The 24,430-nt window shown below is 39.2% G+C and overlaps 1 protein-coding gene across 1 annotated transcript; it reads left to right on the forward strand.

Moving 5' to 3' along the window:
- Positions 1-7,550: 7,550 nt before the first annotated feature.
- Positions 7,551-23,784, forward strand: DDX24 (DEAD-box helicase 24). The gene is made up of 9 exons (XM_017829795.1): positions 7,551-7,662; positions 8,853-9,593; positions 12,456-12,833; positions 14,523-14,676; positions 15,044-15,559; positions 17,690-17,765; positions 18,354-18,542; positions 20,948-21,077; positions 22,823-23,784. Exons 1-9 carry the CDS (start codon positions 7,551-7,553, stop codon positions 23,053-23,055), a joined length of 2,529 nt encoding a protein of 842 aa, XP_017685284.1. The 3' UTR covers positions 23,056-23,784.
- The last annotated feature ends 646 nt before the right edge of the window (positions 23,785-24,430 follow it).

The raw sequence follows: 24,430 nt of genomic DNA on the forward strand, positions 1-24,430 counted from the left end.
ACAACAAAAAATCTAATCCAAAATATATATAAATAATCAAAGTGTTATGTAATAGAAAACCAAAACCATTTGGAGTTTTCAAGGCATGACAATAAATTAAAATGAGAACAGTATTTTGAACATCTTCTTTGCATTATCTTTTTTACTAGGGAACATCATCAGACAGCAAATACAATACTTATGACTGAACTTAAGTTCTCTCAGAGTAGTTAAGTAACTATTCCATGAGGGAAAATAAAAAAAAGAATTTTATACAATGTTCTTTTCTCAAACTCAGAATCCTGACGTGCAGGCTTCTGCCAATGATAAGTATTAGGAAAACGTACTGAAATCCCAATGGCAATTACTTAGGAAAATCCTTTTGCAAGTTCTTTCACAGCCAATCTGTGGTTATTTCACCTTGTGAAATAGTGAGAAGTAGTTCTCATGAATCTTAAGAGATCTTATGCGACCTTATGTGTGCCTTGAATTAGGAAATCAATGCAGTTTTCAAACCAGGAATTTCATAACTCAGTTTTAAAAACTGAAGAACATGGAGTTTAGATATACAACTAGGCTGATTTATGATGTTATATTTTACATAAATTTTGTAAGCCACTAAGGAAGAGAGTTTCTTATAAACATTTAAACAGCTCCTTCAAAAAGCTGTCCTGTCCTTGTAACTCAGTCCAGGAAACACTGTGCAGCCATGACTCCCATTAGTTTTAAAATCAGTAGATATATCAAAGAGACCTACAAATATCCTGGAAACGTTAAAAGCAGAATAAAAATAAGAATTTTTTTCTGTAAATTGAATATCGGACTAAAGATCACAGGAGGAATTAGATTAAATATAAACAAATCTCCTTTTGACCCACACATTTGACAGGAAAAAAAATTCTTGCATATTTTGTTCCAAACCCACATATAGAAAAATTAATCCCCTCTGATAGTAAATCTGCAGGCAAGTAGTCTCTCACTATCATCTATGGTTAAAGTTACGTATGATTCCCCTTCTAACTGCTGCTGCTTCCAGCTCCTCCCCTTTTCACTCCTCTCTTCTCTCAAATAAAGCTCTACTCTCAGCTTCATTCTAACCTTGTCATAGCTAATGTAGTAGAATGAAGAGCTATTTCATGCTGCTTTTGTGAAATCCAGAGTGAATTGGAACCTTCACTTTAACACAGGAGCTGTGTAAGGTTGCAAAGCTAATACCGGGCTGATTTCAAATAATCCTTCCTTAATGGAGACAACTGCAGAGAACCCAGAAAAATAGCACCCATTCTGAGTGGGAGAAGAGAGAGGGTGTTATTCAGGCCTTCTGAAGCAATGAACTCTAAATGCAATACAGGAGAAGACCAAAAAAAAACAAAAAGACAAAATAGGTGTTAGGACTTTGTACCTAAAGAATTCTTCAGGTACACTGGCTCCACCTAAGTATTCTTGGGGGAAGGGATGTGTCATGTCGGACACGGCCATTTTCCTTTGCTACCCAGCAGTTAGGTGTCTGCCTTCTGGAAACTGCTCTGAAATCAGCTGAAATATGAAGTAACTGATTTGGGGGATACAGAAGAACATGACAAGAAATGCTTTCAGGCAAAATGTGTGTATTCCCAATTAAAAGCCAGAATTTCTTATGCAATGGTGAAACTAAAAAAAGAGGAAAAAATCAGGAAAATTTTTTTAATTATGTTGGGGGGGAAAAAAGGCAATATGTTTTGGGTCAACTTGAAAGTAATGCTTTCTCTTGGGGTTTTGTTTTGTTCGTTTTAATTTAGACAACTGAAGAATTACCATAAACATAAAAATTAAATGAAACATTTAATTCTTCATTTCCCATTTTCTTTCATTTAATACTCCACAGAAAAATAAATATTATTTCATAATGTATACTGTGAAGATTATGCACTGTGTAATCACAGTTCTGCTCAGGACTCAGCACCTGAACTGTGCAGAAGTTCAGTTCAGTGTGTTCACCACTACTGAGAGACAGCCAGAGCTGTAACAACTGTTGCTCACCATTTCCAAATGAGCAGCCTCTGACTGGAACTGGTTTTTACAGTTCACCAAACCCTTAAAATAATGCAGTTTTAATGTTCCGTCTAATGCTTTAGCCTTACCAAACAAGATTTTTTTTTTATTCCCTCTGTACTCCAGGTGAGAATGTCTCCATGAACAGTGGTTCTTCAGAAAAACTCCATGTTAAGGCAAACCTGTAAGAAGATTAATATAAAAGAAACATGCATAAAAATATTTGTCTACTTTGGAACAATGCCTGGAATGTAGCATACACAAACCTCAGCAGCAAAAAATATTATTTAGCATATTTTCTAAATTGTTGCTAAGAAACTGTTGCTTCATTTTACTACTGTCATTTGCAGAAAAGTTTTGATTGTTCTTTTGCTGCTTGGGTCATCTCATTGTAATAGCTATGTAATTAAATGGGTTATAAAGGAAAAAGCACTGGATTGTATTCAATGTGCTTTCATCATCTGTAGCCTCGTCTCCCATATTCTCTCCTGTAACTTAGTTCCCTCCAATAAGCTCTAAAAACCCAAAAAGATCATATGATAACACAGAAAAGATCCTTAAATTTGTTTTTATGTAATATATAAAATCTGTAAGACTGCAATCACTGTGTTCTCCCTGTCTTTCTGTAAGAACTAGTAATGTTCTCCTACAGTGTCTAATCTACTACCCTCTATCCAGAAGTAGTTAATAGCACATGCACAAAGAGAGAATAACAACAGAGCAAATAGAAAGTGCCATTTTTCTTCATATCTTCCAGCTATTTGTAGGATTTTTCACCCTGTAGTAGGATCTAATAGCAAACTACAAAGTTTAAGTGAATGATTTTCTTTTGTAGAAACAGAAAACTTTTTTCCCCACATTCATTAGTTTTTCCAAATATCCAGATAAAGCAGAATTTATTTGCATTGTAGAAATAAGAACAATAATGGCAAAAATCTCAGTGCCATCAGTCTTGCAGTAGGGATGTCTATACCACATTCTACCAGCACCCTGACCCAGAAGACGAAGAGAGTGTACTAAGACATACCAGCCTGCTGCAAAAGCAAAGACTGGCACTGCTATATTCAGAACAAAGAGGAAGCCAATGAGTCCAGTTCCTTGCTATGACAACCATGAACAATCTGTCAAACATTATTTAAAATCATGTCATGTCAAATCATGTCAAACATCATATTAAAACTAACAACTTTTTGCCTTCAAGTATTCTTTACTCATCAGTTGCCGTAGAAACTTAAGATTTCTTACCTAAAATTACTGTTGGCCAGTTTACCGAGTTTCTTCTTGTGCTAGTGTTGTCCTTTCCTTTAAATTATTCTCCCTTTCCTGGTATTTAAAGTCTGCAGTCATATCTGCTGTAATCACAGGTTTAAAAAGCTAAGCTCAGCATTTAGTCTTCATTCCTAAAACAGGCTCTTCATTCCCCTGATCACCCTAGCAGTCCCCCTGGTATCTGCTGCAGTTTGACTTCACCTCTCTTGAATTAAAGTGGTCAGAATACAGTGTTGAAAATAAAAGTTTCAGGGAAGTAATGCCTCTTGTGAAGAATGAATGTTTGCACAGGAATTAGTTTACCAAATCTACTACAGCTGCAGCTCAGAGTTATCTTGTGGTCAATAATTCTGTCATCCACAGTGATCTGAAACTAATTAACTCCCATCTTAATGATATAAATTCTATTCACTTTAGCCGAATGGTGCTGTACTTTGTATAAGTATATTCATCCAATTATTCTGGTCTTCAAGGTCCTTTCAATCTGCCTTGATATCATAATTCCCCTCTGTATTAACAACTGTGTCATCAGCAAATTTAATATTGTATCACAGTTATTCATTAAATAAGATTAGTCCACAAGACTTTAAGAAACTCCTTGAGTAAACTTGATATAACTGATAATCTATCAATGTACACACCAGTGTGTTCCCCCAAAATGAAACATGTATTGCTCTTCCTCTTTAGCAAACTCCTTTCACCTCAAAGTTCTCTACTATTCCTTGTTATTAATCATTTCCTATATTAAAAATATTTTGAGGTTGTCCAGATAGATTAGATGACCTTTATTTTTCTGCCCAGAAAAACAGTTACCTTATTAAGTGACATGGCCTGATTTGCCATTCGCCCCTGGGTTAATCAATATTTATGCTTATTTAATTTCCTGTTATCTTCTTAACTTTCTTTATAATTCTTCCCTTGAAAATACACTCTGAAGTATCTACTGCATCTGACTGCATTTGCAACCATTCCAAATGTTTCCCTCACATTAAATGGAGGTGTCTTTGCCATTCTTCAATCACACCTTCTTCTTCTGTTCTTGAAACAGTCTTTGCTATTGTAACTAGAGTTAAACATGCCAGTACTCTTAAATCTCATGCATGGAGATTATCTTTTTCTCCTGGCTTTGAGAACACATTAGCTGAAGGAGCAGCATGATGTCTTTGACAAAACGCTTCACAGAGCTAAGTAAGAAACACATCTGTGAAGTTAGAAGATGGAATAAAGAGAGAAAAAGAAAAAAATAGGCAGCACAGGCAAAGGAACATATATTTTCAAAATAGGTTTAACAATAGAGAACTAATAAATTGGAGAAATATAGAAAAATATTGCAGAATGCTGCAGAAGACAGAAAGAAGAATCCGTTCTAAAACTCTCCTCCCGTTAACAACCCATTTCCCAGAGTTATTATTTTTATGGCACTATGTCTTAAGATATTATCAGTCATAGAATGATATTCCCGAACTTCTGAATATGAAAACACAGGCCTTGATCCCAAGAACCAAGACTTTACCTTGGCACTTCAGGACAGGACGACAAGCCTCATCTGGCCTCATGCCAGAAAAGACAGAAGAGCAAATTCTACAGCCTTCAAAACACAGGAGGCATCAAGTCCCCCACTGGCCAGCAGCTGCATGTTTTTCATGCGCACAGTGTACCATGAGTATTAATATAAATCACAGTATGGTGATATTCTTCATTAGCAGTAATGGCTATTAAAATCAGTAATTAACCAGATACTGACATTCCTGCAAGAGGCCAAAAAAACAAAAGAAAGGGAAAAAAAGAGAGAAGCCAAAGAATTTGATTAGTATGTGAAAGCCTACATCAGTTGCTCCCATGAAGATTCAACTGTTCCTGGTGCTGAATTCAGCTACACAAATTAAAGGTATTCGTCAAAGCAATCTCTGACTCGACCTACCTTAGAAGAAGTCTTCTATATTTTATAAAAAACCAAAATATTAATTGACAAAACATATAATATCTAATATTGCACACTAGAGACCAAACCACAATCTCTGGACTACTGATCTGCAGGACCATAGTTTACAGCTGGGAGGAACAGGATCTGCTGTCGAGTAAAGTTCTGTAATGAAGACATCAAACCCTTCAAGTTCTCTTTGGCTCTCAGACATACTGGCTTAAATAACTTCGAAATTATTGAAAAAATAATAAAATATGTATGTACTGACGTGAGTTATGCAAGCAAATGACATGACTTGTTAACTTATTAATACAGGTTATTCTCTTCAATTCACGATTTTCTGGTATTTAAGTAACTGTTGACCTAAAAAAGTCCTAGGGGGGTAAAGCAGGCCTCTGTTTCATTTGTCACTGGCATTTTTACTAAGAAGTCATTCAGCACTGTAGATAATGGAACTGTATTTACCAGGAGTGTATCAGCTGACTCTCTGTTAGGACACAAAGGTGCACTTCCTATTGACAGAACCTTGTCACAACATAACAAAGCTGCGTCTCTTTCAGGTGACAAAGGCTCAGAGAGATTAATGTCACTCTAACACACTAAGCAAATGTTTAGTTCCCTTGGTTATCCCATTTCAAAGCAACTCAAATAATCAATGCCTCTTGTACAACCAGTTCACACCACGGCAATCAGAAAAGGTACCATGTCTATTTAGGTAAGATCATTCTGAATCTCCAGGCTCATTACAAATAGGCATGTCCCTGCTTTCAAATTAAGATTTAGGGCCTGTAATTTCAATCCCTTAGTCTATAAATAGTACATAGAGCTTAATACTGATCAAGCAGAAAAGACAGCTGCATATACAACTGAATTCTTACTGAAAAAAAAAATCATAATAACTCCTATGTCCTGTGAAAATATGTCCACAATTACATTAAAAAGTATAATTCAGCAAGTCATTTCCATGTTATATCTTTCTTTTAGGACAAAACTGGGAACTCTGAAACCACATAAGGACATATGATTAACACAACATACAGCATAAGGACATAAGATTAACAGCTAAAAACTCTCCCGTCCACAATTTTTTTCTTCCTCTTTATTCAGGAACAACATTAAGTCAGCCACACCAGAATTTCAGCGTAATTTGTTTCTTTTGCTTCTGCAAATTTGCTTTTGCTAATATCCAGTAAAAGAGGGAAAATAGAAAAATTGTAAACAAGCAGAATTGTCACTCGCAAATTTGAATCTAATAACCTGGAAGGAAAGATACTTTTAACAAAGGAATGCATAAAGACTACTGAGACCCCTCATTAAAGCTGTTGATGAAGACACACCACCAGCTCAGGGGGTGCTGTCGGTGAGACAGCACCGTTGGGCATCACTGTCTTCAGTTCAGTACTACATAAATAGGGTTTGCTGGTCGTAGAGTTAAAGGTACTGTATAAAACTTTGCTCCCTGAATCGACTTCCTGACAGTCACTGATTTAAACTCATTTTGTACAGAACACGAGGACCAAGCATCAAATGCTCTTTAGCCTTCCTCACAGGAGGATATGAATTGGAAGCAACTGCTCATGTTGTGCATTGCCAGAACATTAATGCTGATTATCGGGAAGTGAAACTGTCCTTGAAAACATTTGATATGCTTATTTCTTCCCTTGGCCTTAAAATAGTAATAAAGAAAAAAAAACCAAAGAAACAAACAACTCTTTTGTTTTCCCATTTTTTCACAGGACCTGGAAGCACCTGCAAATAACAAAGAGAAGAAATAATTGTAGTTGTAATTGCACTTTAATCTAGTGTCCTGGTCCCTTATCACCTTGAAACCTCCCGTTTTTAACCCTCTCCTCCCCCATGTCTCACAGCAAAAGAGGCTGTTCTGAGCATCAGCCACCCTTTTAGCAGAAACAAAAATCTGCCATTATCATAGCGGATAATTCATGACATCGTCTTCCTACAGCAAGATCAAGCTGCAGAGAGTATGTGAGAGGAAAAAAAAAATCCTGCTGTGACCTCGGTGCCGTGCTTGCTCCTCCTGCCGCCACTTCAACTTTTCCCCAAGTCGCATCGCTCTACCCGCAGCACTCTTAAACAGGAGCACGCTGGCACGCAAGCAAGCACGAATAGCAAGGGTTTTACTGAATGACTAATCCGATATGATATCCAGCGAACGAGCTGGTGACATCCAACCGTAGCCGCCAATTTCGGAGCTGCAATTTAAGAGACCCTTCCCGCGCGCGCAGCGACCGCCTCCCCCCCGCCCACCGCCACCTCCCACGGGCACGCGCCGGCGGGCGCCGCGCAGTGACGTCACGCGGCACCGGTGGAGTGACGTCACGCAGCAATGGCGGCGCCCCGAGCACACGCGGCGGGCGGCGGCCGTGGCGGCGGCACAGCCCGCAGAGCTCGCGGCCGCGCTCTCTCCGTCCCTCTCTGCCCTGGGCCTCCTGAGCTCGGTAAGCACAGGTGCCGGGAGCTCCCGCGTGCGCCGGCGGAGGCCGTGCCGGGCCCTGCCGCCGCTCCGGCGGGTAGTACCCGGGGTGGGCAGCGGCGGAAGCGCTTGGGGCCTGCGGGGATTTATCCGGCGGTTCTCTCTTTATCCCCAGAGGTGTGCCAGGCAGTAGGCCTGGCCTGCTGCTCTGTTTGGTTATATATGGTTAAATAAATTAATCTGCAGTTATGTTATAGGTAAATATAGTATATAAGTATAATATATATAAAAACATACGTATATGTGTAGCTATATAACCACAGACTAATATATATATATATCTATATAGAGAGAGAATCGCAGAATCAACTGGGTTGGAAAAGACCTCTGAGATCATCAAGTCCAACCCTTAATCCAACCCTGCTGTGGTTACCAGACCATGGCACTAAGTGCCACATCCAGTCTCATCTTAAAAATCTCCAGGGATGGAGAATCCACCATCTCCCTGGGCAGCCCATTCCAATGTCTGATTACTCTCTTTGTAAAAAATTTCTTCCTAATATCCAACCTAAACCTCCCCTGGCACAGTTTAAGACCATGCCCTCTTGTTCTATCGCTGGTTGCCTGGGAGAAGAGACCAACCCCCACCTGGCTACAACCTCCTTTCAGGGAGTTGTAGAGAGTGATGAGGTCTCCCCTGAGCCTCCTCTTCTCCAGGCTAAACAACCCCAGCTCCTTCAGACTCTCCTCACAGGATTTGTGCTTGAGTCCCTTCACCAGCCTGGTTGCTCTTCTCTGGACCTGCTCCAGCACCTCAATGTCCTTCCTGAACTGAGGGGCCCAGAATTGGACACAGTACTTCAGGTGTGGCCTAATATAGGATAGTATAGGCTATATAGGGTAATATATATATGTATAATAGTTGTATATATTAGCCTATATAGAGATATATATATACAGGCTAATATATATATAATAATTACATATATTAGCCTCTGTATATATATCTATACAGGCTAATATATATATATTATAGTGATATATATTAGCCTGTAGTTATATTGACATTATTAATATTTGAGTGACTAATGTCTAAGTTATATTTTTAATATTTTAAAGAAGAAAGTAAAATAATTATGCCATGGATTTCTTGTTTGTTTGAATATCATCAAATTAGTCTTCATTCCTTTTTTTTTCTCTCCCTCTCTTTTTCAGGTAAAAAAAAGAAGGCTAGAAAAGGATGGAGATTTAGATCTTCCTTTAAAGGGAAGCAAAAAGGCATTGAAGTAATAGGAAAATGGAAAACTGTGGAAATTGACCCCAATCTATTTGCTGAGGAGGAGTTTCGAGATATAGTATGCTTGGAGGAACTTACAGAGTACAGGCTGGTAAGTTCTTCCAAAGTGGGGAAAGTAAAAGAGAGGAAGAGACAGGCTGAGAGTGCATCAGAAGAAGGCGGCAATGAGGAGGTGGAAGAACCTGTTGTCCCTCCCAAAAAGAAAAAGAAAAACAAAGATTCGAGAAGCCAAACAGATAAAAGCAATGCTCCTGATGCAGCAGAAGTTGACGTGCTGGTTGATAAAGAGGAAAAGTGTAGTGAGATAATCAAAGAAGCAAATTGTAAAGACTATGGACATGCGACTGAGAGCACATCAAGCAGAAAAGACACTCCAAAGAAAAAGAAAAAGAAGGCAGCTAAAAACAAGGCTTCTCAAGCACAGGAAGCTCTTCCACCAATAACAACTTCTAAAAAAGGGAAAAACTGGACAACAGAAGTTCTGTCTGCCTCAGCTGATCAAAAAGCTGATGTGTCTGCATGGAAAGACCTGTTTGTACCTGAACCAGTGTTGCAGGCCTTGAGCTACCTGGGGTTTAGTGCTCCAACTCCTATTCAAGCCTTAGCCTTGCCTTCTGCCATCCGGGATAATATGGATGTTCTTGGTGCTGCGGAAACAGGTACAAATCTGTTAAACTGCTTGTGTGTTGCGAGCGTCCCATCTCTTCTTTAAAAGCAGCCCATGGTTACAAGTTTTTACATGTAGAAGCAGCAGCATTTATACATGAGAGAAGAGCTTCCGTCTTCTGCAAATCCAGCATATTAGTAAAGTTTTAAATGTACGAGTAAATTTTTAAAACTTTGTAACTTACAAACCTGGGGATGTTCCATCTTTTCAAAGTACAACCTATGCAGCTTTGAAATCTCAATCAATTTTTGTGCTTTTGACAGAAGTCTTTTTTCTCTCAAATTGTTTCTTGCTTTAGGAACAGTAGGGTGATACTCTGCAAAAGGCAGATTTAATGAAACGAGCAGGGTCATTTTTCCAGCAGCCAAACTTGTGCCTCTGGCAAGGCAAAGTGGAGAACTGGATTCCTCTGGAGATGATTCAGTGCTAGCATGGAACAGTAAATAAACACTGGGTACAACATTAAGCGTGAATATGGCCATATTTGTTACAGCCTCTTTTTTACTTATTGCTGTGAAGTCTCAGAGCATTATGTTCCTTCAAACTTTTTTTTGCTGCTTATACCTTTGAAGTTTTGTCTTCTTTAGCACTGCAACGTTTTTCCCCTAAAAAACATAAAGATAGGAAGCACAATTGGTGCCTTGGTTTAAAGGCTTCCTTTGCACTCTTTTCATCTGTTCCAGTTGCCTTATCTCAGTGCTTGTCTGTAAAGTCATTTACTGCTCTCAAGCAAGAAAGTATACTAACTAATAAGATATGCAGTCATTTGCATTTTTATTTTAATTAGAAGCTAGGTTGGTGCTATTAACTTTAATAAGATTAGAAATCCCTGCAGGGAGTGTTTTTGAAAATGGAACTGAAAATTTAAGTGGTGTTTATGGGCTGGAAAAAAGTGCCATTTTGCAGTGCTGGTAAGCAAATCCCTCTCTAGCTGCGGAATAGAAAGCATGGTTGGTGGCAGGCTGTGTTGTTGCTTTATAATTTTGCATAACCCTGAGGTAGGAGGACTGTGTTTTGCTCATTTATTCTTTCATGAGAGAAATCCAGGTTCTCTCCAGAGGGCCCAGTGGATCACTGGTGTTCCTGTAGCAACTTGAGATATATGGACAACTATCTCTTAGGAGGAGCTGCAGCTGGGAGAGGTTGAAACTCTCCAGCTGTTTTTTCTACATCCTACAGCATCACTTAGCATTGAGCCTGAGGGAGGAATGTGATAAGTTAAAGAACTATTAATCTTCCTTTTTTGGTAGCAACACTGGGAAGAACATCAAGATTTTGACATGGCAGTAGATCTGTGTGGAGATCAGGTGGAGGGAATGGCAAGGCTTCTTGTTTTTGCAGTGGGTCTATCAATGAACCCTTTCTGTTCATTGATATGTAGAACTGCTGAAGTTTTTGGTTAGGGAACCAAGTTTTATCTCTGTACGATTATACAATCTAAAACCATTTTAAAAAGTGTGAATTGGCTTGAGCTGTAGTACCAAGATATACTTTTCTACTGGTTTTGCAGGCCTGTCTGGTATGTGGTCTGTGTGTTACGAAGGTAACGTGTCCTGTGAGGTGATAATTTGTTAAATTTGTGGATGAATCTTGCCTGCAGAATAGTGCTGATTATCACAGCAATAATCTGTCTGAGTGCAGTACTGACATTTGCACTAGCCAAATTGCATTACATTTAATTCAAGATCATCAGTGTTCTTCACCTTAAAAACAGATGTTCTGGTAATACAGAATCTTACTGTATAAGTGTAAGTATATAAGTTTATAATCTGTAAGTACAGATTATAAACAATTTCTGCTTCAAGTGCAGACAGAAGTCATAAAAGACCTCCCAGACATGCAGAAAGGTGGGGAAGTGCATACGAGGAGACTTTGCAGCAGCATTGATCAGGATAATGACACTGGGCTTATCTGTTTATTAACTAATATTAAGGTTCTCCCCTAAATATGAAAAATTCTGTATTGCTGAATTTGGCAAACCTTTATGGCTTGTGACATAAATGTGATGTGGACATGAATTTAGATTTCCAGAGGACTGCTTCCCAGCAGTGGCCTATTACAGGAATGGTGCAATAGTGTCTTGTACTCTGGATGCTGCATTCATGATCAATGAACTGATACATCTGAGAACCTTAACTGAGGTCGATGTGCTACCAGGCTCTCCCTGACATCTTTAATACTGACAGATCGTTAGAGGGGAATACGTGGCAGGGATGTAACTGGCAGTTTGGTGCCAAGAACCCCTGAAATTAAAGCTAGGAGCATTTTTGACAACCTCCTTCTCTCCAAAGTGGATTATCTGTTTTAAATCAGATTTCTGTGTTCTGATTATAAAAATGGTGCTAGATCAGGAAGTTAGGCAGTGGAGTATTTCAAAATACAGTTTCTTAGAAAGTTGTAAATACAGGACTATAAATTGAAGATAGAAGCAAATCCTTCAAGTACCTTCCAGCTTGTCCTTGGCCTCATTTGCTATTCCTTTATTTGGAGAGTGTTGATCAGAACTTTCAATTAGGACATGGTATTCTCCTTACGGGCATACAGTTCTTTAAAAATATCTTGACTGCAACTGCAGCTTTTAAAAAACACTTTCAGAACAAATAAGTCTGCCTGACCTGCTAGAGATTGGAAAAATACCTGTTCCTCAGGAAATATGATATTGGTGACCTCAAGGAGATGTATAAGGGGAACAGGAGAAAAGATGTTATTTCTGCAAGTTTCTGGTGTTCTAAAGATCATGAATTTGTGTCTGTTACAGTGGTATGTTTTAAGAACAGTGTGCAATTGGCTGTTGCTTTTCTCATCTTTTCAAATAAATGTTGGTCTGTGTTATTATTCTTGTTTGTTTTTTTAGGAAGCGGCAAAACGCTTGCATTTGCAATTCCAATGATTCACTCTGTGCTGCAGTGGCAAAAATCAAATAGCTCAACAACCACAAATGACAGTGTTTCTAAAGAGTCCCATCAGCATCATGATGAAACAAGTTGGGAAAATGAGAATGAAGCAGAAAAAGTAACCCATCAGCAGGTTGAAGATAGCGGAGATGAAGATGATGCATCTTCCACAACAGGCTGTGTGAAGGTTCTGGAAAATGTTGAATTTGATTCAGGTGACAAGACACAAACTGTTGGCTCCCATAAAAAGAGACCTCTTTTAGGACTGGTCCTCACTCCTACAAGAGAATTAGCTGTACAAGTAAAGCACCACATTGATGCAGTTGCAAAGTTTACAGGTATGTAGGTCCTGCAGGCCATGTCCCGGATTACACTGTGTTTGGATCTTGGCGTTAGTGTTGAGCCAGAACACGTGCCACACTTTCTTCCATAAAATCATGAAGTTACTGTGGCTTTTGAAGGGTTAGGGTTTGTAGTCACTGATGTGTGAGAAATACGTGAAGATTCTTTGGTGAGATGCATGTGGAAGTAAACAGTTAATGTGAGATATTTTGCTTTAAAATGTGTCTTCCTTCAAATAGCTATTGACTTGTGCTCTCACAACACAGAATGAGTACTAGATACCCAGCCACAGCTAACTTTGTCCTAGTTTTGGATAATGTAGGCTATATATAAAAAATAATTCCATTATATATAAAATTTTAAATATATATCATAATTTCAATTTTTGACAGGTCTATTAATCTTTTTATATAGCATCTATAATTATGTGTGTGTGTGTGTATATAAATATATAATTTTGATGGATCAAAAAAAGAAAAGTAAGGCCATAAATTTTTAGGGTAGATCACATTGCTGGATTGTCTGACTTGCCTCCTGCAGCAGTCAAGCCATAGAGTATTACTGAGTAATATGCCTGATGAAAGCAATTCCATCCTGTTCCTTTCTCTTCCAAACCAGAAGTCAGTACATCTATTGTGTGAATGAGTGAGGACATGAAACTGTTAAGGAGGGAGAGAATTGGAAAAGAACTCACCACTTCTTCAACACTAGTAATTATTTATTGAAGAGGATATGTAGTGCATTGCACTACTTTTAAGCACATCTTCTTTAGTGTCTGTAGATCCTGCTGTGTTCATCAGTCTGCAGCTGATTACAAGGCTTATTATAACTGCTAGCCTGAAACAATTGATTTATGTTATACAGTTCTGACAGGAGCAGAGCTATTTATGTGTAAAAATCTGCTGCCCAAGTGATACATAGTTGCAGCAGCAGGAGAGAAAATGTTTTAATGTGGGCTTGCTTTATTGCTTGCTTTATTGCCTCAAACACACTTTGAAAAAAAATCCATACCTGGAAGCATGGTGTTCCACAAGTAGTAGGGAAGAGAGATCAGTGGTAGCTTGGATACTGAAGGGTCTTGCACAGTAGCATTGAGTTTGTCATGGGCCAGTGTATTCTTTGAAGAAGGAGGGTGAAATAAGCCATGTGTAGTCAGCTTCCAAAACTAAACTCCTTTCATTACCTCAGCAAAGTACGTAAAGCTAACTCAAGGTCTGTGCTACTATGCAAGAATCATTAATTGGGCAGGAGCTTTCTTGGTAGGATTATTCCATAGCAAACGAGCAGTCATTTAGCAAGACAAACATTTCTCAGTCTTATTCTGCAAAGTGGCCTCCTGGTTATTCATAGCAGGAATATGCTTGTTCATGCAGATGTAATTGACAAAACATGAGACTGAAGTATGGGTAAACAAAGCTAACAGCTATGGATGTGTTTCTTTGTGCTATTAGAAGACAGGTGCCCTAAGAGAAAGACTACTTTATTTTTGACATCTAACTATAATGAGGATTTTTCTGTAAAACTGAGCACATTGCTGTATGTTCGATGTTACATAAAACCCCTGAAGTTTCCTGACCAAAATGCTTATTGAAAGTTGCAGTATAAACTGTTTAAAATCATTGAGTGGATCTACATAAAAACATTGACTGATAAATTAGTGAAATAAAACCTATTATATGTTCTAGGCATTAAGACTGCAATTCTAGTTGGAGGAATGGCTGCGCAGAAGCAAGAACGTGTACTGAATCGAAAGCCAGAAATTGTAATTGCAACCCCAGGCCGTCTGTGGGACTTAGTTAAAGAGAGACACCCACATCTTTCAAATCTTCGTCAGCTCAGGTAAATGTGCCTTTTAGAATAACTGCTGGATACTGAACTAGTCATCCTTGCACTCTGATTGTGTTTACTAACTGATTAATTTAGACTACATAAGATCACTTTTTTTTTTTGTCTCATAGTGTTTTATTGAAATGCACAGTGATTATTTTGGTGGAGGAAAGTGTCAATTAAAGACAGTAGTAAAAGCCTGTTTTTTCAAAAACAAGTGCAGAAGGCTACTGTAGCTGCCCCAGCATACCCAGTGCTCCTTTTGGTTTTATATGCAGAACATCCCTTATGTGTTTAGCAGGAAAAGTTCTTTTTAAGTCTATCAGGTTTGTATTTATCTGCACAAGTATATTTTTACTGTGTGTTTTCTGCTTGACAGGTGCCTTGTGATTGATGAAGCAGACCGAATGGTTGAGAAAGGTCACTTCTTAGAGCTGTCTCAGTTGCTGGAAGTCTTAAATGATTCACAGTATAACCCTCATCGACAGACTTTTGTTTTTTCTGCCACGTTGACTTTAGTCCATCAGACTCCTACAAGAGTTTTACAAAAAAAGAATGCTAAAAAGATGGACAAGAAGACCAAACTAGAATTGTTAATGGAAAAAATAGGAATAAAGGGCAAACCCAAAGTAATAGACTTAACAAGGAAGGAGGCTACTGTTGAGACTCTGACAGAAACCAGAATCCACTGTAATACAAACGAGAAGGACTATTATCTATATTACTTTCTTCTCCAGTATCCAGGAAGAACCATGGTCTTTGCAAACAGCATAGACTGTATAAAACGCCTCAGTTCTCTCCTCACAATCTTAAATTGTGATCCTCTTCCATTACACGCCAACATGCACCAAAAGCAAAGGCTGAAAAACCTGGAGAGGTTTGCTGAGCGAGAGAGGTAGGTTGGTTTTCAACTTCCTAGTAGAGAAAAAAATCATGTAAAAGGTAGTGGGAAGGGGAAGCAGCTCTGTTAGAGTTGGAGCAAGCTGAGGAGGCTAGCTGGGGATGTGAGTACCCATAAGTTCATCAGCCCAAGTTATTAACAATGAAGGATGAGGTTTCACAGGATAGTTGAGGTGATGAACTGGAGCAAGTTCAATGGAAGGCCACCAAGGTGTTCAAGAAGCACTGGCTCTGTAAGAGGAGAAGCTGAAGGCACAGAGTTTGTATCGCCTGGGAGAAATACTTTGTAGGGCCCTAATTGCAGCCCTCTGATATCTTAAAAGAAGGTTGTCAAGAAGATGGAGCCAGGCTCTTCAGAGTGGTGGATGGTAGGAGGATGAGGGGTAATGGGTGTAAGTTAAAACAAGAGGTTCGGTCTACCTGTGAAAAAGGGCTTTTTCTCTGTGCAGACACTTGAGCATTGAAACAGGCTGCTTGTTCTTGGAGTTTTTTGAGGCTCAATTGGATAAAGCCCTGAGCAACCTGGTCCGACCTTACAGCTTGTCCTGCTTTGAGGAGGAGGTTGGACTAGAGATGTCCTGAGGTCCTCTGGAGCCTGAATTATCCTGTGGTCTGGCAGCTCACTGCTGCTGACAGAGCTGTCACTTGCCCTGTTTTCAGACATAGGCTTTCATGACCATCCTGCACACTTCTCTGCCTATGTCCTGGCTCTGCAGCTCATTTGATCCTCTGTAAGTCATTGAATCTCACTAAGCCATTAGAAAACTAACCATTTTTTGCTGTGTTACGATTTTGTGGGTTTAGTTAGATGAATTAGCTTTCAGGGGGTCAAGGTATCCTGGAGCAATGTAAGAGAAGGGGCAGTTGTGCCTTTCAGCAGTGGTGGGAAGCCAGGGTTTACCCTAGCAGACCAGTCCTGCCATTTTAAGAAACATTGTTTCCTGCTGGTTTTGGAACAGCCTTTGGCAGGAGGGTGATGGTCTCAGTACTTCCATAATCCAGAAGCCTCACAGTTTAGTCCTGCTGTAAACTGCTGCATGCTGTCTGGGAATTTGTACCTTGTTAATAGATTCAAGCAGGGAGAACACAGGTTGAATTGCTGTGATGGACCTGCAGTATCCCTTGGCAAATGTTGTATTGATAGCATTGGCCAAGGTGGGATGGATCGCTTTCAGAAACTGCAGATTTTCAAGGCAAGAAAGAAATCTATGAGACCATCTCTCATGGTGTTCTGCAGATTGCAAGCCATGGAATTTTCTCTTGTTATTTTTATTTTGAACCTTGTAGCAATAGAATATGCAGTCAGATGCCATAAAATCATAATAAATTTTCATTACCTAAAAGTAACTTGTTTCAGGTGCTGGGAGATGTTTTTAAAACAAATTGTTCCATATCCTAAGGAGAATTTTGTCTCTGTAGTAGACTATTTATATAAAAGAACAACATCTTTGAGTAGTTCGTCGTATCTAGGGGTAAGGAGAAATACTAATTGTCAGAACAGAATCCTCTCCTTATATTTCTGGCTTTTAATTTACTGAGAGAGCTTATTTGAATGCAAGTTGGTAGAAGATATTTTAGCCCCAAAAAGCTGTTATTTAAATATATAATGTTATTAATGTAATTTTTCTCAACTGGTAAAACTTTTCATAACATGTCTGTACTACTGAAGGATCGGCTGTGTTGTTAATGGTATGGTCATATCAACTAAAGATATTTTTAAACCCAACCTGGGCAGTGCACTGAAAAGGGCATCAAAGGGGAACATATCCCCCTTCTTCTTTAGATAGCAATTAGTTCTAATGTTCTTGTGAACCGAGAGAGAAGAAGAACATAGGAAAACAGAATCCAGCAAGGTAGTGAATTTCTATATTGGAAATATAGACCTGCTAAGGGTAACATTTGCATTTTTTAGTTTTATTTTAAGAATTGTTTCAAGACTGCCTCTAATGTAATAGTGGGTATCGTTTCTGTAAGGAAAAGCAGAATGTGTAGTTCCAGCAGATGATACAGTATAAATCTGTTTCTTAAACTGCTGTGGTAGGATTCTGTATTGCTGTACTTTATGTTCCTCAGCAGATGATTTACTCTTCAATTTTATGTTCATTAAATTTTGTCACTTTCTCAGCTGTGTCCTCCTGACAACAGACGTTGCAGCTCGTGGTCTTGATATTCCCAATGTGCAGCATGTCATCCACTACCAGGTTAAGTATTTTTAATGGTTTTACTTTTACTGTTTTAGTTTTGAAATAAGATCTTCATGATCCAAATCCTGAAGACTATAAAGCTATAATTCTTGATTCCATGTATAGTATAGTCCCAAGTATAGATATTTAATCATTTAACTGTCTTAGTGCTTTGTACTTAAAGATCTCATTGCTGCAGTGACTGACTGCAGTAGCTAGCACTTCATCAATGTGCGATTATATCAGAAGTGGCATAACAGATATTATCCTCCTTGCTTTTTGCTTCACTTTGATGTCCAAAGGTGTCAAATGACTCAGCCATATAACTCATCTCTGGGGACACATAAAATGTTTTGCTGCTTTGCAAGAGAAATGACAGAGGGTCAGAAGTTAGGAGAAATTCACAAAAGATTATGCAAGGAAGAATGCTGGATCAGAGAACAAAAAGTGTGTCAAGACATCATCTTTTACATTACTTTTTTCTGTTACCTGCAATGTACTATGTGTGTATAAAATGCAATATTCTTTGGCAACCTCTTGTCCAAAGCATAACAGGCTGCTGCTAGCTTTCCCTGGCAGCTTCATGGCTTCTCTGAACACTTGCAGGTCCCTCGTACCTCTGAGCTGTACGTGCACAGAAGCGGTCGAACAGCCCGAGCTGCCAATGAAGGCCTCAGCCTATTGCTGATTGGCCCTGACGACTTGATCAATTTTCGGAAAATTTATAAAACATTGGGGAAGAGTGAAGAGCTGCCGTTTTTCCCGGTTGATACCAAGTGCATGACTTCTATCAAGGTAAAGAAACAACAGTCTTTTTGGAGCCTGAGTAGTTGCTTGCTTGCTTATATTACTTACATTACTGATATAATACTGCCTATCGTGTTCCTTCCAGATTTCAGGTGAAATTTACTTTTGAGGACCTGGATTTGAAAATGAAATTAGTCACATTTTATATTTTTTTAAGCAGTATTTATGATTTCTCCATTATAACTGGCCCAAGAAATGTGTTTGAACATAAACATCACTTATGTTTTTCTTGTATGGTGTTATGTAGAGTTTCTCCTGACTAGATTTCCAAAAACAGTATAGGGAAGCGAGTATGTTTTGTGGCTGGGGAGCTGGGATGGCTTTGCTAAGTACATTGTTTAAAGCCTCTTTTGTTAGGAACAGATTGGAGAACAGTAGCAGGTCCAGGGGTGTTCAGTGGTCTTCACCTGCCTCTACTCAGTTGAAGTAGTGAGTTGTCTGCTTTTCTTAGAGTTCCTATACTGTGAGGCCACAGCTGCCACTGAACCCTGTCAAACTAGGTATGTTCTCTTTTCTGGGTTATTGGCCATTTTAAGGAGATAGACAGTGGTTAGGGTTTACAAAACAATGTGTTTTAGAAAGCATCTATTCACTGCAGATTTTCTACTTCTTGAATAAGAGACCATTTCATGTCTCAGCATTCTCTTAATGTTTTGAGTGATATCAGCTATGTAGGAATGGGACATACTTAAATACTGGATTTGAAAGGAATTCAGGGTTGGAATGTCTGAATGTTGCACACTCATTGAGAACAAGGGAGAATGCAAGCAGTCAGATAATGCAACAGCTATCTTCCTTATAGTATTCTGATTCAGGCTTATCCAATTGGCTTGGACAGAACCCAGGGTTTACCCCAGTGGCAACAGCACTATCCTCACCTTGGGAATAATGTCAGCAACTTTCAAAGCCCAGACTTGCTGCAGGTAGGGTATTTAGCATGAATCTTTCAGGAGATGCAGCTTTCTGAAAGAGAAAGAAAATCAATAAATGCTTCTACAGACTTGTTTTTATCCTCTTGGTAGTAATGAAGAGAATCTGATTTCCTTCCCCCCCATCTCCTCTGCTGCCCCCTTACACCCAATAAATATTTCTGGCTACTGAAAGAAATCTGTTGTTTTTAAAGAGTGTTTCTTCAGAGGTTCTTTCTGTGTTTCTTGCTGAGTATTCTTGGCTCTTATCATGCTCTGTCAATTAATGAGCAAATAAATATTGTTTCCACACTTTAATTTTCCTGCTACCATCTCACGATTTTCTCTCCTATCTGTAATAGTACTCCTCTTCCCGGAAGAGACGTCTTTGTAATTGTAGTTGCAGGACTTCAGCCTCAGAGTCCCTTTGAACAGTCAGGTCTCCTTTACACTTACTGGGCTTAATCACAAAGTCACTGTAGTTAGGACTAATAGTGCTGCTGGTTCTGTATGTCTGTCCCTTTTGCACACTCCTTCCCTGTTTCTGTATGCCTTCATCCAAGCTCAGAAAAAGTGTGAAGGGGTTTCACACTTGGAAGGAATAGACTTGTTGAACCAGGATAGAGGATAGACCTAAAGAGAACTTAAATTTTGCAAAGATGGAAAAACTATTTAAAATTTCTTGTAGTGATCTTAGAACTGACTGATTTAGTAGTTTACGGCACATTTAATTTCTTCTCTCTCTGCATCTAAACTATTGTGGCGTTTCTGGCTGGTGCTGTTACTGTGTAGCACCAGGCTATTCAGTTTCCTGCACAGGGTTTGTTTTGTACAGTTGCAGGCACATTCCAAACAGCAGAACTTGCTGCTGGTTGATTATTATTTATTGTTAGTGTAGAGTTTCTTTCCACAGTGAATTCGTTATTTTTTTTGGCCCAGCTGGAAGGCTCCAGGTCAGGTTAGATTTGCTGGAGATCTTTGTTCCACCTGTGTGCAGCTGGGAAGGACAGGACATTCTGTCCTGTGCCTAAACAAGATCCAGGTGCATTCCTTAAAACATGAGTTGTTCCTTCCATATGGCCTGCAGGAGTTAGTGAAGGTAGTGGCTGCCCCTTACTGCTGAGTCTAGTAACTCTGAGATCTGTACTATGTAAATATGTAGTTAGAAATTATGGGTATTTGAATCATGATTTGTTCTTGATGTCTCTCAAGTGTTTGTAATGATTTGTTTATAGAATGTTAACATTCAGGTATGTTTAGTAGTTGAGATGTTTTAGAAGCCAGATTCTATCGTGGATCTGAAGAAGTAAAACACTAGCAAATTATGATGTCTTTGTTATGCAAGGCATCTCCTGGAACATGGGTAGGGAACCAGAGTGTCTCTGTACCCCAGTTGCATTGTAATGCATGCTCTCAAACACCGATTCTGCTAAAGTACCACACATTTAAACCTGATCATAATGTCTAAATGTATTTTTGTTGCAGGAGCGGATGAATTTGGCAAGGCAGATTGAGAAGGCAGAATTTTTCAACAGTCGGGCAAAGCAACACAACTCCTGGCTCCATCAAGCTGCAGAGGCTCTTGAGATGGATCTTGATGATAACATGTTGATGGGCAAGTAGAAATGTTTGTCTGTGGGTGTGCTCAGTTGTTCCCACAGTGCTGGTGTCTGGAAGAAGCCTCACCATGGCAGAGAAACTTCAAATTGTGCAGAGCAGAAGGGGAAGGAAAGAAGTGTCATTACTATGTGGTGTTACTGGTGTTTTCAGGATGATTGTGCAGCAGTAGTGCTGAAGCTGAGGGAGTGAGGTGTGACGACAGTTATGGCAAGTCACAGACAAGTCTACATGTCATAGGACAAGAACTGTTCAGCTTCTGGCAAGTGTGATCTAAACAGCCCAGTATGTCCTGATTGAGTCTTGTCCCCCCTGTGTCAAAGAAAAAGCTGTTTCCTCGCTTCTGCTTGTCTCTCCCTGTAGTCAGGCATCAGGATAGGAGCCTGACAGCTCTGTGTGGGAACAGCTAGGAAGTGCTAGGAAACACCAAATATTATGTGAGCCTCATGTAGGTTGAGTTGTGTGGGCAAAATGGCCAATACATGTATTTAAGTTGCTGAGGTTTTTGGTGGTGTGTTAGAAGTAAATAATTTCTTATATTTTATAAATTAAATGTTTTGCAGGCTGTGCCTGAATGTGTAGGGCTGTTGCAATTGTGGGTGCCTATTAGCTCAATGCCATGAAGTTTTGCAATATTTAGATGCACTGTAAAGTGCCACATTGTGTTTATATTTTAGGAGCTGAAGGTATGATTTCCTACCAGTTCTTTGAAGGCAGGCTGAATAGAGGTGCTGCAGAGGTCGCTTCAGATGAATCTGTCTCTAACCTGTTAGCTGCTAAATATGAATATGCCTTAATTTCGAAATATGTTTAGATTTATTTATTTATTTATTTTATTCATGGCTGGACTAGCTGGTTCTCAACCACTTTGCAAGCAAACGCTAATCGTCTCTGTGTAAATTGTTCAGGAGTGCTTTCAGATAATTAGCACTCTGCTGTCTTGTTTTGACATAATCTGAGTATGCTGTGCTTTGTAATGAGTTTCAAAACAGCACATCCAGTCCAAGTAAGTTGGGGCTCTCAAGTGAAACATTTTGTAATTGCCATCCAGAAATTTGCCAGCTTCATGCTGTACTCAGTCTCTGATTCTTCTGTAGCTTGTTGGAGACCAATTAAAATCTCAGTCATTCCTCCCATAAATGAAATGCCTCTTACACAGTTACAAAGGCTTTAGTAGTGCCCTTTCAATTTTACCTTACAGCAACTTTGATTTCGTTTTTCTCTCCACTTCAGGCCTCTGACCCTCCTAACTGTCTCAAATCTTTTCTATGCCCTTCTTTATCCTGTGTTATTAAATCTGAGAGCCTCATTGCTTTTTATGTATAAAGAGGAAAGGACTTCCTGGTTTACAGGTGCTGAAATGAGGCATGCGTAAAGTAACAAAATACACAGAAGAAGCTCCTGCCTGAGCTAGAAGCCCTGGATGAATGCATACCTTATCTTCTGGGGCCCCCTTCCCTTTGTTCCTCAGTCTGTTCAGGGTTGAGAGCCAGCTGAATGATTTAGTAGAATGATACCTGGGCTATGGTTACTCAGTAGTCAAGATTCTTCTTGATCTCATTATCCTGTGGACAGCCTGGGTGATCTGAAAGTGACACAGATGACTGGAAGACTGGGTGGGAGTTGAGTGACCTTGTTAGAGAGAGAAAGCTGAGATTAACATCTGCGCTTCTCACTACAAAGGTCTGCAATGCAAGTTGTTCTCTTGTTGTAACGTTCTGTATCTTTGATTTCTGCCCCAAGGAAGAAAAGCTAATGAGCAAGAAGAAAGCCAGAAGCAAAAGATGCTGAAGGGAATGAAAAAACAACTGAAACATATGTTGTCCCAACCACTCTTTAAAGTCCTTATGAAAACCAAGTACCCAACACAGTCTGGAAGACTGCTCCTGCCTCAGACATCAGTGGGCATTTCAGCTCTGAGTACCGTGTCCAAAAAGCAAGCCAAGAAGAAGAAATCAATAAAATTAGATAACTGAGCAAGATCACTCAGTGTGACAGAAGCAAGAACTATCCTCCTCAAGGCTGTCAGTACTTATGGAGGAACTCAGCTAGAAAACAGATAGTATAAGGATGTTGCCTGTGTATTGGTTGTGCAGGCACAAACCAAAATGTTGGTTTAAAGGGCTCAGTTAACACCGGGTTAGTTACTGTTGAATCTTGTCTTGGATCTTGTTTTTCTATGTTCTTATTTTTTCTTAACTCTCTATATTAATAGAAGTTAATTATTTTTCACATAGTTCTGATAATTACTCCGTTTTGTGAGATGGGTAAAAGTTAGTGGGTAGAATTCACTGTGGGCATAGTCTAATGATAAAACTTGATTTGAATTTTAATGTCTTTAAAGGACAGGGGAAGGTCAGCTGTATATAGTGCGAGTACAATCTGAGCTGGTGGTGATGGGAGGTTTGGCTTTTTCTGCAGCCAGCTCAGTGAGAAAGGCAGCAAATAGAGTTAGTGTTACCAGCAAGTCTACAATTCTGCTTATGGAAATGTCTCCCAATTTTCTTTTTTCCTCTGATAATACTTCTCTGTTCTGTTCTCCACTGGGTTTAATTCTCTTAGTTCTATGTTAATTTATGTGTTCAAATGTGCAAAAAAAGTAAAGAGGGCAACAGACCAGGACAGACTTTGGAAGATGTGTAGATTTTTGAGGAATAAGCATTGCTACTCAGTGTTTTTTTAATATTGGAGTTAAGCCTGTATTTGAAAACATGTTAGAACCACGATCTTTGCTTTAATAGAAAAGATTATGTTATGAAATGTCACTTTTGAAGATTGCTTCCTGATAATTATGCTTTTAAATCATTTTAACCTGACCCAGGCAAGTATTTTTTTAAAATTATTTTTAAAAATATGTCAGAAGAATATATTGTGAATTTTTGTTAAATTGTATCTGCTATAAAACCCTAAGTCTGTGTCTGTTTTCAGTCACTTGAGATTTCTAAATCCCTCATAGCTGATCCTGTCTGCACTTAGCAGACAAGGAAAGGGGAAAAGCACCCAAAAGGTAAGACAGTGGAATCTGTATTGGTGAGAGGACAGGTAACCTTCACCTGCCAACTCTGGATAAGGCTGTTTTTGTGTCTTAGGCAGTATGGAACCAGTGTTACTGTCATGATAGGAAGCACCAATTTACTCAACTACTTAAAGAAATTTGTCTGTGGAGTTGAGTGCCCCCTCCAACCACTTGCTGGTTACGTGAGAATAACAAAGTCTTCACTCTTTCATCTATGTAAGTAATTGTAGGCCCCCCCAGCCCCATCTTTGGAGGGCTTTTCTCTTGCTCCCATGCATTACTGAAGAAGAGCCGTGACAATTTAATCATAAGCATACAGAGTTTATCAGTTATGT

The sequence above is a fragment of the Lepidothrix coronata genome, unplaced genomic scaffold (genome assembly GCF_001604755.1).
Source record: "Lepidothrix coronata isolate B3197 unplaced genomic scaffold, Lepidothrix_coronata-1.0 Scaffold169, whole genome shotgun sequence".
NCBI lineage: Eukaryota > Metazoa > Chordata > Aves > Passeriformes > Pipridae > Lepidothrix > Lepidothrix coronata.

Excerpts from the sequence above, each read along its gene's own strand:
- DDX24 (XM_017829795.1), top strand. The coding sequence starts at position 7,551 with ATGGCGGCGCCCCGAGCACACGCGGCGGGCGGCGGCCGTGGCGGCGGC. Across the intron at positions 7,663-8,852 it reads CCCTGGGCCTCCTGAGCTCG|GTAAAAAAAAGAAGGCTAGA; the intron begins GTAAGCACAGGT and ends TCTCTTTTTCAG. Across the intron at positions 9,594-12,455 it reads TCTTGGTGCTGCGGAAACAG|GAAGCGGCAAAACGCTTGCA; the intron begins GTACAAATCTGT and ends TTGTTTTTTTAG.